Source organism: Vipera ursinii (assembly GCF_947247035.1).
Source record: "Vipera ursinii genome assembly, chromosome: 2".
NCBI classification, from domain to species: Eukaryota; Metazoa; Chordata; class Lepidosauria; order Squamata; family Viperidae; genus Vipera; species Vipera ursinii.
In genome coordinates, this window is record NC_139513.1 from 108,549,400 (window position 1) to 108,565,611 (window position 16,212).

Consider the following 16,212-nt stretch of genomic DNA (forward strand, 5'->3'; position numbering starts at 1 on the left):
TTGTGCTACCCCTTCAAGATAGAAGAAATTGAGCAGTCTAATCTGCTATATTTTAAATTATCAACATTCAGGTCTAGCCAAATTCAGCAGTGACAATCAACCAGCATCCCAAGCAACAGGCATGCTTCAAAGTATGTGATGAAGCAATTTGCATAACTCCTGCCACTGGAAGAATATCCAGAGAATAAAGATAACACTTCCTCATTCTCAGACCACTAAAGTCTATCCACTGTCCAACTTCCATGTATATGCCCAACTAGCAAAACATTAAAAAAAATGTGGGGACCGATATACAAATGTATTGTTGTTTTAGGCGCTTTCTGTGGAGACTTTAGGGTTCAGGTTTTATAATGTAATGTGACAACAGAAACGTGCCTTTAAAGAAGAGATAAAAAAATCTTGTTTTGGTTAATGTGATAAATGTGTCTTTATGGTTTCAGATATTTTCTGGAAAGGAAACTATCAACTGTTGCAACTTTTGTGTAAACAACCACCTACATATTTAAGAATTCTGTACCGAAATCCCTGAATTTCTCAGAACAAAGAAATAGATAAATTATTTCACAGACCAAGGGTAGAGAATTCTGAAGCAAAATTACCTGTCTTACATACATGTCTCTTGTGACAGATTAGTGTGTAAATAGTCATCAGACTGTACATCTGTACAAGCATCATAGTTTGGTTCTTGATTTTCTTTTTTCTTTAGAAGTTTCTATAGAAGGAGTTACTATAATTGCCATTGCAACTTCCTCTATTACAGGGCTTTTCAACCAGTGGTACGGGTACCACCTGTGGTACATTGGCACCTGGCAGGTGGTATGCGACCATCCTAGAAAAGTGGTAGCGGGGGAGGGGAATGAGCTGAACCGGTGGCAACACCGCACAAGCCTGAGCGAGAGATGGCTGGAGCTGCAGGGCTGTCAGGGCTCAGCGGAAGCACCAGGATCAGCAATTCTTTGGGGCTGTCAGGGCTCAGCGGAAACACCAGGATCAGCACTTGGGGGGCTCTTCTTTTCAGCACCATTGTAACTTCAAACAGTTACTAAGCGAACTGTTGTAAGTCGAAGACTACCTGTACTTCATCACTTTTTTCCTTTTTTTTGGCACCTTGTTTGGCACCAGGTTTTTGACACCTTGCTAGGCTACTGGTGGTACTTGGATGTTGCCATATCCTAAAAGTGGTACAATGGGTGAAAAGGTTGAAAAGCCCTGCTCTATTAAGCTTTCACAATGAGGGATGCTGTGAGGTTAGTAGTAAAATATTTGAGGCATTATTTCAGAGTCTAAAGGCAAAGGCAAAAACTGGCCCAGTTTAATAAATTGCAAAAGAATGGCACATTGAGAGATAACATCTCACTCTCACACATGTGCTATTAATCTTGTGATTTTGTGCCTTGGGGCTTGCAACCACAGGCATTTTTGCTGTATCCTATTACTGGTGCTTCAGAAATGGCAAAGTGTTTAAAATAAAGTTGCCCTGTGTTGGAAAAATCAGTCTGGCTTTCCACTGAAAGGAATTGGAGCTTTGCCAGCCTCCTAGCTCCTGGGAACACAGAGTGAGCTGGCATGATCAGGGTAAAATAGACTTGTCGCTCTATCAACATTGGGCATTTTGAAAATAACAGAAGCCCGTCCCCATGGCAAACACAAAAACAGAAAGAAATGTTAGCAATTTATTATCTTTGATTTTGGTCAAAAGAGGAAACCAGTGGGCTTTCTTCAAACTCAAGCCACACAAATGCATAAGAAACATCTACATCCATGTTTTCCGTTTAGTCAGATTCTGAAAATAAGAGCAGTCTGAGTCAATCTCCAGTGCATTTTTAAAAATCTTCAGAGCTTTGTAGGCAGATGGGTGGATCATATAGAGGTGCCCAGAGATACTGAGGCTATTCCATATGAACCTGAATAATGTTAGTTACGCTTTTTAAAAAAATCCATATTTTTCAGGGAAATGTTTCAGATGGTGTTAAAGGGCAGTCAGGTAGATTTGGACAAGGCTCAACTTTATAGTCTGTTTGGCATACAATATTTGGAATTTTTTAAAGTATGTTATGACTGCACCAGTCACAACAAAAAAAATTCAGTTGACAAAAAGCAAGCTAGTGAAGCAAAGAACCCTCTACCTGTTCTTGGGGAAGGGAAACCTTTTATGTATTTATTTGTTTGTTTGTTATCTATTGTTCTCTTCCTTCCTCCAATGCTGAGCAAATACAATCCTCGCTGCTGTCAATACATGAAATGTTAGATATACACTTTGTTTGTCAACTTTTTCTGGTACTATACCTAATAAGAAAAGTTCAGGTTTAAAATCTATATGTTTCTCTAACATTTTTTCTAACCAAGTGTGTATTTTAGCCCAAAATTTCCTTTCTTTACCGTGGGAAGGGAAACCGAACAAAACTTAAGGAGCTAAGAAGATTCCATCATTGCTAAAAACAGGGTAGCATATTGTCCGTTTGAATCAAGACACGGGGAGGATGTTCACTACATGACTTTGAAGATTGTCTGTCCAGTCGGAGTAACTTTGTTAATGATTCTCGAACATTTCTTGGTTCATAAATGGCTTAGAGGCCTGAACCCCATCTCTCACTGTTGAGCATAACAAGCCAGAAGCATTGTAAGCAGGAGGTGATCTGAGAAAGCCTAGCTAAATACTGTAAGCAAATTCCAAGCAAGACAGGCAGGTCAGTGCTGAGGCTTTGCACTAGAGAAAAGGACCCATTGGCAGAAACTGTTGAGTACTGGACTGCTCTGTACCAGGGGTAGGCAACCTTGGCTCTTTTATGACTCATGGACTTCAACTCCCAGCTGACTCAGGAATTCTGGGAGTTGAAGTCCATGAGTCATAAAAGAGCCAAGGTTGCCTACCTGCTCTATACTATTAATCTGTGACATAATACTTCACAGCATGCAGCATTTATTTCCCGACACACACCCTCCTGCAAAAAATAATAATAATAATAATAATAATAATAATAATAATAATAATAATAATAATAATAATAATAAACAACAAAAGATAAAAATACTCTACATTTTGTTCACAGTAATCTGAAAACTTTCAAAATGCTTGTTTGGAACTACGAACAGAAAAGCTAGAGAAAACATGATGAAAACAGCAGAGATTAATGAGAAGATTTAAGGAAGAGGGCTTTTTAAAACTTTGTTACAGAAACTTGATGATAGCATAAAAACATGTGCCAATACTGTGACTGATAAGACACTTAAGTTACAGAATGAGGGCAGGTTCCAGAATGGACTGAAGTGGCCGTGTTCCCATGTGTCTTGGGCTGGTGGGTAGCATGTCATGTGAACACCGTAACCTAGGCATCCGATCTCATGAATCAACCTTGAGAAGTTATGGATAGCCTGAAACTGACTGCTCAGCTGGGTCATCAGAACAGCTTATGTGAAAGGGGGGGAGGGGCTAATAGCCAGCTTCCTTCCTGTCATAATGGAGAGAAAATTTAAGAGTACAACATCGCTTTAGTTTTTACATCCCCTGTGCCCACCATGGCTGTGAAAAGGAGGTAGGCAAAGTAGAGGTGACTAAACATAAGTTTTTTTGTGTTTTTTTAAATTTTAATTTAAAGTGGTCTCTTTAAAATTGTCAGGGGGGGAAAAATACAGGAAATTATCCCTTTAGGGTAGCTGGGAGGGGATCATATTGGCTAATTTATAACTGCCTCAGTTATTCCAAATTGTGCGCTGCTAGTTCATACATATAAGGGAGTTGACTGAAGGAGAAAATGAGCTGGTATTATGGAGCAAGAGGAGCAATAACATAGTTAAAGTGCATTTTTATTTTGATCATTTTATTCTCAAGTCATTGTTCACCACCCAGAGTCTTTCTTCATTGGGGAAATTTACAAATATTGCAAATAGAGCCATATAGAGCCTTGGTGAAGCAGTGGGCTAATGCCTCCTTAAGTAACACCAGCTGCCTGAAATTAGTGCAGGTTCGAGTCCCACCAGGCTCAAGGTTGACTCAGCCTTCCATCCTTCCGAGGTAGGTAAAATGAGGACCCAGATTGTTGGGGGCAATTAAGCTGACTTTGTAATAATGCCGCTTGGGGGTGTGTGTGTGAAAGCCCTAATAAGCAGGCATATACATAGAATGAAGGCTACTGCTAAGCTTGTAAGCCGCCCTGAGTCTTCAGAGAAGGGCGGGATATAAATGGAATTAAAATAAAAAATAAAAAATATGTATTCAGTTCTGAGAGGGTGCTCAAAGTTTTTGCGCACATAAAAACTGAGTAACAGAACTCGGGAAATAATAAAGAAGAAAATATGTCTTGAGAACATGCAGAAAGCATTTTGCAAGCCACGGTGTACTTTAAATGCATTTTACACTCAAGTGGGGGGGAAAAAGTGCCTTGCTGGCAGAGACTAGAAAATGCTTTTTAGAAACGGAACAATGCTCTCATAGTGGTCATCTGTGAATTTTAAATATTTGGAAGAATGAACTCTTGGATACGCATGGATTTGGGAAATTATGTATGTAGTGCTTGGTTGACTGAATTATTGAAGAAATGTATGATAGAAACAAGGAAATGAACACATCTTAGTAAACTTTTTTGTAAACATTCAAGTTCAAATGATAAATATGAAAAGCAGCAGACTGCCACCATCCCAAGTAAAATCATAGCTTCCTTGTAACATTTTTGCTTATGCTTTGTTAATGTAAACAAATATACCTTAGTCTTTCTTCATCGGCTGCTTTCCAATTGTGCTGGACTGCAATTCCCAGAATTTCAAGCCAGCTGTATTTCATCCATCACAAGGGCAACAGGTTGCAGAAGGAAGGAATGTAGCTAATAACATTTCCTAACACAAAGGCTTGGAAGATGCTTCCTGATGAACAGTCCTGATGTAGGGCACACCTGTGCAAATACCAAGTGTTATCCTTAATAGATTTTCTCTCTAAAAAGAAATGTATTTAAAATTATGGGAATTAGTAGAAAGGTTATATAGGGAGAAGGAAGGTGTCTTGACATCCAAGTAAAGTAATTGTCCATAGAACAGAACATCATCAGAGTGGATGGGGATCTAGCCCAACCCCTTGCTCCAGCAGAAGACCCTATATTATTTCAGACAAATAGCTGTCCAGTCTCTTCTTAAAAGCCTCCACTCACTACTTCTGAAGGCAAATTATTCCACTGGTTGATTGTTCTCACTGTCAGGAAATTTTTCCTTATTTCTAGGTTGCTTCTCTCCTTGTTTAGTTTCTATGCATTATTTCTTGTCTTGCCTTCTGGTGCTTTGGAGAACAGGTTGATTCCCTATTCTTTGTAATAGCCCCTCAAATATTGGAAGACTGCTATCATGTTATCCCTAGTCCTTCTTTTTCACTAGACTAGATATACCCAATTCCTACAACCGTTCTTCATATTAATCTTTCATACTCAATTAAAGCACCCTAAACCTTCCATAAAGGCTATAGTAATTTTTCCATTATTGAACATTTCACCAAGAGGAACTAACAAACACCAGCCCCCAATGTTGTTCTACCTAACTCAAAAATATTTGTGTTGTAACTAGCAGAATATTTGAGTTCCTTCCTAATATAAGGCAACCCTACCCTGCCCCCACTCCAGTTAAAATTGACGATTCTTTTTAGGGAAAAAAACCTGTTACAATACTTAAGGCCCATATGGGTAGCTTTTTGGATCCTGCATTATTCATAATCTCTGAATGTGGAGAAATGGTCTGATATCTGTGAAATCCCCATATCTGTCATCTGTTTGGTATTCAAGTCAAATGAGTGCTGATATTTCCCAGCAACAATAAATTTGCTTGTGGCAATTAGTCAATTTTCAACAAACTGATGTGAGAGCTTCTAGATGGAACTGAATAGCCTCCCTAACCTTAGAAGACAGGAACTTCAGTGAGAAGGTAAGAGCCAGGGCACCATGAATAAAGAGCATTGATGTCTTTGGAGCAAAGATTAGTGTACAATCTAGTGCCCTTCAAGTATATTTACACCTCACTGTCTTTAGCCTTGTAAATTGGAGATAAAGGATGAAGTAGTCTAACACAGGGCTTTTCAACCAGTGGTACAGGTACCATCTGTGGTACATTGGAACCTGGCAGGTGGTATGCAACCATACTAGAAAAGTGGTAGCGAGGGAGGGGAATGAGCAGCACCACAAAAGCCTGAGCGAGAGATTGCTGGAGCTGCAGGGCAGTCAGGGCTCAGCGGAAGCGCCAGGATCAGCGCTTCTTTGGGGCTGTCAGGGCTCAGTGGAAGCACCAGGATCAGTGCCAGGCTCCAGCTGGAGCTCAGCGCTGATCCTGGCGCTTCTGAGCCAAGAGGAAGCACCGATCAGCTGGAATATTGCAGCATCTCCAGGGTCTTGTGATTTACATTCAGATGGTTGGCAACGGATTCATATTTATGATGGTCACAGTGTGCCAGGGTCATGTGAAGTGACCAAAATCTGCTGCAACCACCCAGCAAATAGGGGGAATAAAAACCAACCACACCACACCACACCACCCCTGCTGCCAATCCTCAACAGAAATGCTCACAACAATGAAAACCTCGGACAAGAGGAAGAGCACCGCTGGGCAGGCAGGCAGGTGATCTTGCTTGGCTGTGGCTTGGGAGGCACTTTTTTCAATGCCATTGTTACTTCGAACAATCACTAAGTGAATTGTTGTAAGTCGAGGACTACCTGTACTTCATCACTTTTTTCCTTTTTGGGGGGGGTCATCAAGTTTTTGACACCTTGCTACGCGACTGGTGGTACTCGGATGTTGCCATATCCTAAAAGTGGTACAATGGGTGAAAAGGTTGAAAAGCCCTGGTCTAACAGATCCGAAGGGGGCCATATTGGGGACGGTCAGTTTGTGGAATAAGACATTCCCTGACTCTATATTCTCTCTTTGTTTTTAGGCCTCCTCATTTTCTTTTTCCAATCAGTTCTTCTCCAAAATCAAGGTAAGTTTCTCCAAGATCTAAAAATTGTTGGAAGCATTAGAAAGCTCATTTAAATTCACTGTCATTAAACAAATTATTTTCTCTTGAGTAGGTATACTACTAAATAACATCAGGGTAGAGAAGAATAGGTCCAAATATTGAGTAGTGTAGACTCTGCAGAAATTCCAAAAGCTAAGAGCTATTGCGCAGCCACATTCAGGAAAAAAAATCAAGGGAGCTCATTCAGACGAAGTCATGCTAAAAGCAAAAACACCGGGAGTATGTCTTATTAAAGTATGGTTTTTCAAATGAGTTCATGTGATTATGCACCCTTGGAATTTAGTTTTAGTTTTAGACATTTTAAAAGGATACCTGGTGTTCTTAAGTATGACAATTATTTATTTATTTTATTTATTTAATTGATTTTATATACCGCCCTATTCCCGAAGGACTCAGGGCGGTTTACAGGGCGAGTTAAAACAATACAAATAAGTACACTTTAAAATAGAATTAAATTAAGACTAGCCCACAATTAAACAAATTAAAATTAAATTAAAATTAAAATTAAATTAAAACCCCCTCAGTCCAGGCCAGCAACATCAAACAACCAAGTTTTAAGGTCCCGGCGAAACGCGAAGGTCTGGGGCAGTCCGAAGTTCTACCGGCAGTTCATTCCATAGGGCAGGCGTGCCCACAGAGAATGCCCTCCCCCTTGGAACCATCCATCGGCATTCCCTAACCAGCGGAACCCTAAGGAGGCCCTCCCTGTGGGAGCGCACAGGACACTGGGAGGCTGATGCTGGCAGCAGGTGCTCCCTGAGATAATCCCGACCCATGCCATTTAGGGCTTTATAGGTCATCACCAGCACCTTGAATCTCACCTGGAGGAGGATTGGAAGCCAATGCAGCTCGCGTAGAAGAGGTGTTACATGAGAGTATCGGGAAACTCCCATTACTACTCGCGCAGCTGCATTTTGCACCAGCTGAAGCCTCCGAGTGGTCCTCAAGGGCAGCCCCATGTAGAGAGCGTTGCAGTAGTCTAACCGGGAGGTAACGAGCACATGAGTGACTGTGCGTAGGGCATCTCGGTCCAAATAGGGTCGCAACTGGTGCACCAGGCGAATCTGGGCAAACTGATGATACCCCACCCCGAAACCACGAATGATCTCACCCAGCGGCTTCATATAGATGTTGAACAGGAGGGGAGAGAGAACCGATCCCTGAGGAACTCCACAAACGAGAGGCCTCAGGGCAGATCTCTGCCCTCCCGTCAACACCGACTGCGAATGGCCCAGGAGGTAGGAGGAGAACCACTGTAAAACAGTGCCCCCACTCCCAGTCCCCTGAGTCGTCGCAGCAAGATACCATGGTCGATGGTATCAAAAGCCGCTGAGAGGTCTAATAGGACTAGGACAGAGGAACAATCCCTGTCCCGGGCCCGCCAGAGATCATTTACCAGCGCAAACAATGTCGTCTCCGTGCTGTACCCGGGCCTGAAGCCCGATTGGCACAGGTCAAGATAATCGGTTTTGTCCAGGAACAGAGGGAGCTGATGTGCTACCACACTCTCAACAACCTTTGCCAAAAAGCGAAGGTTGGAGACCGGATGATAGTTGTTCAAAATCGCTAGATCCAGGGCAGGCTTCTTGAGAAGGGGTCTCACCACTGCCTCCTTCAGGGAGGCGGGGAAAATACCCTCCCTCAAAGTAGCATATATTACTGCCTGGAACCAGCCTCATGTCTTCTCCCGAGCTGAATAAACCAGCCAGGAGGGACAATGAGCCTAAGCATGACACATCTTCAAGGGAGAAAACCATGGACTTCTGCAGGCAGTTGGGATGGAACTGATGATCTCTACTTAGAGGACAGGAAAGAAGAAGTTGGGGAACCAGAGTGAAAGCTGAATAGTGATATATAGATGCATGTCAGCTGAAGTTGATAACACAGAACCAGAGATGAAGCCTTGTGCAGAAGCAGCAGCACAAATAATGAATTCCAGAGGTTATCAAGACTTCTTGGTTAAACTGTTTGTAAAATGTTTCACAGGAGTATCAGTAAAAACAGATGGCACTGTAAATCTGCCTGCTTTGCTTTGGCAACACATTCAAAATTGCAACTTCTTGACTCAAAAGTTTTAATTTTGAAGAGGAGGGAAAGTTGGATGCTTCCTTGTCTTGCCAACATTTAGTTTGCTGTTCACATAGTTAAGAAATCCTGATATCATCCTGTTTATGCAGAGGTAACTAATTTCAGAACTCTGCGGCATTCTAAGAACAGCCTACATCTTATAAATTAACAATACTTTGTGCAAGTAAGTCATAACTTGGGAATATGCCTAAAGCCGTTTAGACATGGGAAGACAGCATAAATCAATTTGAAATGATAAGAGCTAGATACAATTACCATATTGTGGTTAAATCTTAAGAGTTAATGCAGAAATTGCAACAAAATTGTTGATAGAGTAGATTTTTGCTAGCCTATTTGGAAATATACTTTTGAAACCAATTTGTTTTTTTAAGGGATGGCTTAGATAAACTCCGATCTCTTTACTCTACAGTAGAACTATGAACCATGTACTTTCAAATGACTAGGGGATTTTTTACACACTATAATTTTTACTTTTGTAACCCAAAACACATTTTCAGGATCTGCCAGACATTTTAGGCCTTCATGAAGCACTGAATGCCAAAACAGTCAATTTATTTCAAATTATATCACTCAAGAAAATTGGGGTTATCATAAAATCTTAGACTACAGAAATAAATTTACAGAATTGTAGCTCCTGTCATAAGGTCTTCTGTCCAAGACTGAGATGAAAGACAACAGCATGTCCTTATGCGTTGAAATATATTTGAATCCTATCTATGCAAAAGAGTAATATGAGGTACTTCGTGTGAAATAGGCAAGATGCTATCTACTCTGGTGTGTGTGGCGGGGGAGGTAGAGTTGGATCCAGTTTGGAGGATGTGCACTACAGCACAGCCAATAGAGTGGACTGCTTCTCACTGATGTTGCTCTTAGCTCTGTATATTCTAAACAAATTGCAACTATTGCAGCAAATCTGATGCAGGCATATGACTCAGGATATCAGGTTTGCCTGGGCAATGATGAAAAACATTGCAGGCATGGGACATCTTACTATCTGTAAGATTTCTTCAACTAACCCAGGAGGCTGGGTTGGGTGAGTATGAAAAAAATATTGTTAGATAGAGCAGCAGTAGTAGCAAAAAATGAAAAAAAAAATCTCACCTCTTAGAATAAGGAAATGGTAACTTAGCTTTAATTTCTAAGATTCCATTTGTCAGCTGAAAACAGGAGATTACCAGTGTTGTTAGTTTTGCAACAGCTTTAAAATGCAATACAGGTAGTCCTTGATGTATGGCCACATTTGAGCCATCATATTTCCACGAGGATGCTCTCAACAGTCATAAGTGTGAAAAGTCACACTGCAATGGTCATAAGTCACTTTTGTCATTGTAACTTTGAATGCGGACTACCTGTAATCAGTTGTCTTATTTCAACATTTGGAAAAGCACTACCCATATATGCATCCTGAATTGATCAGCAACTACATACATGGAGCGATGGAAAAATATTCATCCAAATTTCTTCTCTGTTTGACTCTGCAGACCACATGGTTTCAGCATCAAGGCACTTTTTTCATTTCTTTTCTCCCCTCTACATATTGGCCATTTTAAAAAAAACAAACTTTGAAAATAATCTGATTTCTCCCCCCCCTCCTCTAATGTTCTTCTGTTCTTCTTATAGTTGACAATAATTGTCTAAATCTCTGTGGAAAAAATGCTTTGTGTGAGAATTACAGCTGCTCTTGCAAAAGGGAATTTTGGAGAAAATCAAATAAAGAGAAAACTTTCAAGAATGCCAGTGAAAATGACTGTACATGTAAGTGCTTTCTATGTAGCGTATCATTCTTTAAACATGGTAATTATTGCCTCCTTCATATGCTGACAGCACATAAACAAAGAGTTACTATGTGCATTAAACCAATTAAGTCTCTAAAAGCCTGTTTGATAATGTTTATTTCTGACCATCAGCGACTCCTTGATATATCCATTTTAGGAAACAGTTGCCCACTGGGCTTTTTATTTGCTGAGGTTTTCACTCCAAAGTGTAAATAAAACTAAATTTGATTGAATTGAAATTGATTGGAACTAAATTATTTGGCGTATACTTATGTAATGTCCTATGTATCTATTGATTGATCTGTATTCCCTTTTAAAAATTACAGTTGAATGGAAATACAGTTCAAGAATCTGCCAGAAATATTAGTTATTACTAAAGAAAGCATTTAGTTTGGAGGAAGTGTGATATAGCATGGCCTAGACATGGATGTGTTCTAACTAATGCCTTTCTTCCCTCTGCATTCTGAAAAGCTTGCATCAGCTATCCAGCAGAAGAAAACTGTACGGAAGGATATAAGCCCTGCGCTGGTCATACTGACATGTGTTGTGGTAATTGACTTCTTGTTTTCCATAAGGGAGTGAGCTAAAGTTAGGAGGAGGGCAGCAATGACAAACCGTTGCCAGGATCACGATTACAATCTGCAGATTTGTTTATCATTCCCCCCCCCGCCCTCCCCCACACACACAGCTTGTAGTTTTTGGAGACTCTGAATTGGAGATATTCCATGCACAGGTCAATTAAAATGGCATTGTTTTTCCTATTGTCTCTCGTCAGCTTAAAGAGGGTTTTATTAGGATAGGATGGAAACAAAAACAGTTCTTTCGAACAGAGTTCCCCAACCTTTCCGGGTTGGTGGCCTGGAGCAGGGGGGAGGGGGGAAAGAGGGGATGGTTTTGTGGGCGGGGCAGGTGTGTTAGTATGTGTGGGCACTCTTTTTGGTCCACAGTTCAGAAACATCATCAGTGACAGGTGGTTTGAAGATCTGTTAGTGGGGCCACAAAAAAATTCCTGGAAGGCATTCAGGGATGTTGTTGAGAATTTTCTTGGCAACTACAGAGCACTAAACTAAATCCAGCTGGTTGTCAATCTTCTTACAGCAAACAAGGCCATGAAGATTCATTTTTTGCATTCTCACTTGGACCTCTTTTCCAAAAAAACTAGGTGACAAACATTAGGACATTACTACAGTAGGACATTATTGCAATGGAAAAACAGTATTTAGGGCAACTGAAATTCATCAATGCTGGCTATTGTTGGAAACTACAGTGAGATGCATCGGACACTGAGTACAAGCAAATTTGAGCTCATGCAGCATGTCGGAAACATTATATGATTAAATACATTATAGCCGTGGTTCCCAACCTTTTCTATACCCTGCACCCCTAGAATGCTTCTGATATATTCTCGCACCCCTTACAAAAGTTCAAAATAATGGCAGTGAATTACACATGTACACTATGCAGACGTTTTTGCACCCCCAGGAATATTGTCTTGCACCCCCGGTTGGGAAGCCCTGCATTACAGTCATTAAAAGTTAATTTGATATCAATCTGAAATTATATTTCTGTCCAATTTGAAGGGATTTGTATCTCATTATCAATTATACTTTTTCAAGAAGCAAAGTCTTTGAAAAAAATGTATTGTCCAGTGTAATGACTGGGCAACAGGGTTCATAATGCAAGAACAACTTTCATATGGCAAAGATCAAACTTATTTCTAATTTGGAAAAAAAAACGTAATATAAAAACAAAAAAGGGAGATTTTCCCCCCCATCCTGGCAATGAGGATGCACCCTGTATTAACGGGAAGATCTCCCTCAAATTTTTTCTCAGTCTGATTCTACAGATTAGACTCCCTCCCTTTTCTGCCTCTTGAGATTGGTGTCTATTTTTAAGTCCAGTGAAGAAATGTATTTCTGATGTCAGATTATTTCTTTTCCTGAACGTCTTCTAGCTGATTCTACCTGTAAAAGTGAACAGTGTGGAAAACATGGTAAATGTCTGAGAGACTGTGCAGGCTTCTATTGCCAGTGCAAACCAGGATTTTACTTACCTAAGGGGGGAAGTGAATTCAAGAATGTGAATGAAAGTAATTGTGAAGGTAAGTGCCTTCTAGAGCTCTTATTTCTTTATGCATGGCACATGATTTTACTCCAGGCAACGCACTGATAGCACATGAGCAGAGAGTTATTGCAGAGGCAGAAGTCTGTTACACCGTGGAACTGGAAATGGCAAACTCTCAATAAACTTATGTCTTTCCACCCAGCACTGAAAGGAAAGAGTTTCTTGCATCATAGCCAAAGAGAATGAAGCTCATTTGCTGTCTTGCCATCTGCATTTTCCCCACCAACACCTTTTTTTTTGCACTGCTTCAAACATTTGAGGTTATCATGTATTTGTACCCATGTATGTCCATGTAACCCAAGCTTGTCAATATCTGTTTCTGACCATCAGTGGCTCCTTGAGATCTGATAGTCGGTCCTCCCAATTGCTCACTAAGCTTTTGATCTGCTGTGGATTGCACTCCAAAAAGTATGGAAACAAAGACAAACTCTAAATCTGATTTAATCGATCTTCAACTAATTAAAATAATTGCTACAAATTAACACAATGTTTTGCATGTGCTAACTCACTTCCTCTTTTTGTTCTGTTAAAAATTACAATTTGATGGCAATTTATAAAAGGGCCAAAATATTTTTGTGAGCTCTATGCACCCCTTAGGGCAGAGGTCTTCAAACTCGGCCCTTTTATGACTCATGGACTTCAACTCCCAGAATTCCTCAGCCAGGCACGCTGGCTGAGGAATTCTGGGAGTTGAAGTCCATGAGTCATAAAAGGGCCGAGTTTGAAGACCCCTGCCTTAGGGCCTACGGTTTATGTACTCTTATTTTGGAGGTAGTCTCCAAACTCAGCTCTTTTCCCGGAATTTTCCACTGACTTGCTGCATGTAGATGTATGGATGTCTTGACCTACAAGAGTTACTTCTCAGAATCAACCAAATCGAGCCAACTGATCCATGAAAATGGGCCATTCTAGGAACATATTAAGAAAGGAACTTTTTTCATATATTAAATGTAATTGGAGTAAACCCAATGCCAATATTAAGCTAGTAGGTAATAATCTAGGCTACTTTTTTATTTTAATGCTACTAAACTGCACATTTGGAGAAAACATCAGAATAATATTATTATGATGATTGGCTCCCAGCAGCTGAATGTTGTTGTTTTTTTTACCTGCTACTGAATATGTTGTATATTTTAAGCTTAAAATGGATATTTGCTTGTTCTTTTGCCTTTCCATTTGGACGAGGGAATAGTTTTAAGTTTGTTGAGAATACTCTAAATTAGGCTTACCTTTTTTTTTCTAGTCTTATCATTTGTGAGGGCATGGTTTTAAATTCAGGGTCTTTTTTCATTTTAGGAAAAGAATATGGATTTTGCTATTACAGATAGGACCATTATCTGTTTTACTATGCTTCATTTCTTGCAAAATGAAAAAGAGAGTGCAATTTCTCCAAAGGCGCTCGTTCCCCTTTCACGTTTCTGCTGTCTTTGTATCCATGGCAGAGATCGTTGAATCTAATTAAATAATTGGGTCTGAGGATTTATTAAGAATCTCACTGGTTATTCATGATAAAGTGACCAGAATGTCATTCCAATGCTTAGCATTTGCAGTTATCCATTTTCTTTGGGTTTGCAATGAATGGAATGAAAAGTACTCATTATTGTACAGGAAAGGGAAATATAGTCACAGGGTCATTTGGGCATCATCCCCATCCTCTCACTTTCATTTTTAATACATGCCCGATGATGAGGGAATTACTTCAGCTTTGGTTACTCCTCATTTCTTTCTTTTATCTGTTACTGCCATGACTGGAACTGAACCTCTGTTTACTTGGAAAACTGGACTTGGTGGGTTTTTTCTGAGCATTCTGCCCCTCTTTTAAGCAGGAGATTTCTCAGTTACTTTAAAGTAGTGACGTTCAAAATGAATTTATTGGACGACCCTCAGAACTGATCCTCTTTGTCATTTAACCGCAAAAATAATGGGTCCGTTCCCTTCATCATTGCCTGAGTGTAGGGATGAGCTGGATAACGGTGAACAGGGTGAAAATAAGCTCAGACAAGACAGAAGTACTGTCATTCAGTAGGAAACCAGACTTTGGGGTTAGTGTTAGACAAAGTTGTATTCCCTCTGAAAGAGCAGTTTGAAATGTTAGTTTTAATATTTGAAGTCCTACATTTCCTCTGGTCTGGCCATTTGAAGGGCTACCTATCTCTGTGCCTGTCTTATCAGTATGTAGGTCACCAGGAAAGAAACCCACTTTCAGAGCCCATTGGTTAATCGGGAGAAGAAGGCCTTTCTCCCACCTTACTCCCAAGCTGGGGAAGAGTTGTTTTCAAGAGTTAAGACTGTCTTCTTCAGCTAGGTCCCTCGGGTTGTAGTAATAATAATTGGAGCTGCTTTTTTATTTTTAAAAAACCAAAAATCTAGATTGACCCATTGATAGAACGGTAGGATCTAAATCAAATGAATAAAGTAGTTTTCTCTGCTCACAGTATGGTGACTCAGCCACAATGCCCATGCAGTTCACCACTTCAGAGTTTTTGTCCCAAGTATGTATGTTACAGCATGTTGCTTTGCAGAGTTTGCATGGGAAATGGCTTGGCCTTTTGCAGCTGTAAACAGTTTTTTCTCTGCTACGACACAGCTTTCCCAACCTGGGCCTTCCTCAGTTAGGTGGACTCAGCTCCTATAATCCTCAGTGGCCATGCTGGATGGGGAATTCTGGGAGCTGCAGTCCTTTCTCCTCTGGGGAATAAATGCCCAGGTTGGAAGATGCTAGCATAATCGGTTGTGGCATTTTGCCATGTTTCATTTAGCACTACTTTCTTCTTGCAGACATTGATGAGTGCAAGAGAAATGTTTCCATCTGTGGTCCCAAGGGGAGCTGCATTAACACTGAAGGGGATTACCACTGTAAATGCAAGCAAGGATATGGAAAGAGCTTTAAAGATGATAGAAAGCTATGCAGAGGTACAGCTGAGTGAGAACACAACTTCTATGTTATGGAACCACACTAATACATTGGAGGGTGACAAATCACTTCTGTAGTTAATTATTTTTGCGGAATGATTTTGAAGTGATTATAGAGCCAGAGATGGTCAAAATGCATAAGAATGTTACCAATAAAGGAGAATATCTGCAGCTCAGGGTTGAAATGAGGGCCCTTTGTGCTTTCTGAGCTTGCTTGTTTTTTTGCAGACGTTTCATTACCCAAACTAGGTAACATCATCATGTTACCTAGCCTGGGTGATAAAATATCTGCAAAAAAGCAAACAAGCTCAGAGAGCACCAAGGACC

At 40.4% G+C, this 16,212-nt stretch overlaps 1 protein-coding gene across 1 annotated transcript in view; it reads left to right on the plus strand.

The window, feature by feature from the left end:
- The window catches only part of ADGRE5 (adhesion G protein-coupled receptor E5), a 52,004-nt gene that overhangs the window by 15,280 nt on the left and 20,512 nt on the right, over nucleotides 1-16,212 (plus strand). The window contains exons 2-6 of the mRNA XM_083357059.1: nucleotides 6,902-6,946; nucleotides 10,694-10,828; nucleotides 11,320-11,397; nucleotides 12,803-12,949; nucleotides 15,751-15,885. Coding sequence (XP_083213185.1) covers nucleotides 6,902-6,946; nucleotides 10,694-10,828; nucleotides 11,320-11,397; nucleotides 12,803-12,949; nucleotides 15,751-15,885 — 540 coding nt within the window. The remainder of the gene's footprint in view (nucleotides 1-6,901; nucleotides 6,947-10,693; nucleotides 10,829-11,319; nucleotides 11,398-12,802; nucleotides 12,950-15,750; nucleotides 15,886-16,212) is intronic.